This window comes from Pinus tabuliformis, chromosome 7 (assembly GCF_031772625.1).
Source record: "Pinus tabuliformis cultivar Carrire ecotype Pingquan chromosome 7, CPIR1, whole genome shotgun sequence".
Lineage (NCBI taxonomy): Eukaryota > Viridiplantae > Streptophyta > Pinopsida > Pinales > Pinaceae > Pinus > Pinus tabuliformis.
The window spans coordinates 1,870,821,560-1,870,823,837 of record NC_142293.1 but is presented as its reverse complement, the minus strand read 5'-3'; the positions used below and the strand labels follow the sequence as shown (position 1 = coordinate 1,870,823,837).

The 2,278-nt window shown below is 38.0% G+C and overlaps 1 protein-coding gene across 1 annotated transcript; it reads right to left on the bottom strand.

Annotated features, from left to right (window-relative positions):
• Positions 1–824: 824 nt before the first annotated feature.
• On the bottom strand, positions 825–1,253 carry LOC149255941 (uncharacterized). Its single transcript, XM_089455158.1, has one exon. The coding sequence runs from the start codon at positions 1,251–1,253 to the stop codon at positions 825–827; it is 429 nt and encodes a 142-aa protein (XP_089311284.1).
• Between the last annotated feature and the right edge of the window lie 1,025 nt (positions 1,254–2,278).

Sequence of the window (2,278 nt, the reverse complement as noted above, 5' to 3'; positions counted from 1 at the left end):
TTGCCTATAGCATGGGAGCGACTGAGGCCTAAGATGTCCAGAACATCAGTGGGACCCAGGGATAGGATGTCTGAGTGGTTGACATGTCTCCTGAGGGTTCTGTTGCTGATGTGGATATGTTGGTTGATGAGTTCCATCGATTCCACTTCCTTACGGTAACATAGGAGGTCAAATCAAATCATAGTAGCCTCTCATCTAATGTTTACTCGGTTGGCATGGTTACTTGGATAGATGTGGGATGAGGGTGTTACAATATATGTGATGGGTACATAAATCAAGATGAATCCCTTTCATATCTGTGTATTCCCAAGCAAAGGGCTCCTTCTCATTCCGAAGAATTTTTAACAATTGTTCAGTTCTGGAGGGTGATATATTGGGATTGATGTTCAGTGTCTTTCTTGGATCGATCTTTACTGGAATACTGTTATGGGTTGCCGTGATAAGAACATTTTCAGTTTCAATTTCTAGTTGAATGGTTTCCTGGGTAGTACAACTCATGATAGACTCTAATAGCTGTCGGGTCGGGCAAGAAACATAATTAGGATTACTAATAAATGTACTAATAGCATCGTCTTCTGTTTCCTCTTTGAAACAAAGAGCTTCCCCAATAGTGAGAATTGGTCTAATGTTTTCATTTTCAAGCTCACACTCATCCCTAAGGGAAGCATTTTTTGTTAAGGTAAATCATGGTTTGACTGATGAACTTGGTTCTGTAGGAGGGTAAAGAACAAGGTTCTTCGTAATTTCTCCATTTGATATTACCATGTTTCCTGATCGACACCCAATGTAGGCATCAACCGTAGTGAGCCAAGGCCTACCTAAGATCAGGGGATGCCCCCAACTGGAGATTGAGTGTGCAACACTAAGAGATCGACAGGGTATTCCCAAGAATCCACGGAGATAGTTACATCTTCCAATTTCCCTACAGGCCTCACAATAGATCGATCTGCAAGTTCTAGAACCATCAGGGTTGGTTTAATATTAAGCAGGCCCAAGGTAAGTACAGTTGCTAATGTTATAACATTAATTTCAGCCCCAAGGTCTACCAAAACATTTGAAATATCAACCCCATTAATTTGGACTGTGAGAATCGGGTTTCCTGGGTCACCATATTTGATGGGTATAGTTTTTCCCAACATTATGTCTGACAAATTCCCCATGACATGGATAATGGGTGGGCCTTTCAGCTTCTTTTCAAGATTTTTGGAACATAATTCCTTAATTTTTTTAGCATAGATTGGCACATCCTTCATATCCTAGAGTAATAGAATCTTCACAAATAAATTCTATAATTTCCCCAAAAGATCAAATTCAGGTTGAGGAATTTGTTTTCTCAAGGACAACCTCTCAGGATAAGGTGGGCTTGTTGGTGTTCAAATATGATTTATAGATTCAATCCCTTACACATTTCAAGGTTATCGTGCAAAGTCTATGCAGGCCACAAGTTCCCTACCTAGTATTTATCATTCACAAAATACAAGGCCAAACAATACTACTAAATAAGTAACAACAAGCAAATAACAACAACAACAACCTAGAGTAACAACAACTCAGAATCTCAACAGAATTATAAGACAATAAAGAAAGAGCAGTAATTACAAAACATTAATAACATAACTAAAATGCATACCTATTCACATGATTAATCCAACAACACCTAATGAGGAGAGTGGGCCCATCTCTTTGATTAGGGCTGTGGTGAAGAGGTAAATATCACATGGGATTACAGAAGGTTGGAATTTTCATTAATAAAAAAAATTACAATCAAATTTTCATTGTTACACGTTCGAAGGAAAAGTCCCTCATTCCACTTTGCTGAGCCTTACTTATACAATTTTACATTACATGAATAACAATTAACAAACTGAGAAATTGTGGCAATCATACCTGCCCACAAATATACAATGATTTTTCAGGTAGAAACAAAATGTAAAGATAACAGTTAGAGTCGATTATCAGCTCCGAGGCAATTGAACAGCTTTAATAGTCCCATCCTTGAATAACGCTGCCATCTCATTAATAGCATCAGGCTAACTCGTATCCTACTAAGCATCATTCGTTGTGATTCTGCAAGATAATTCGGTCAGCAATCCATCTAAGCAACGTTCCCCTAGGACTACGCTTCAATAATCAACATTTCAAGAAGACATGCCAATTTAGTATACCTTAGTTTTTTTGAGATATAAATCGACCTCATAAAAGCTATGAAATGGATAAAAAGGGATAGGTAAAGGTGAGTGAAAATGGGTAATTTTATGGACCAATAGAGGGCTTGACC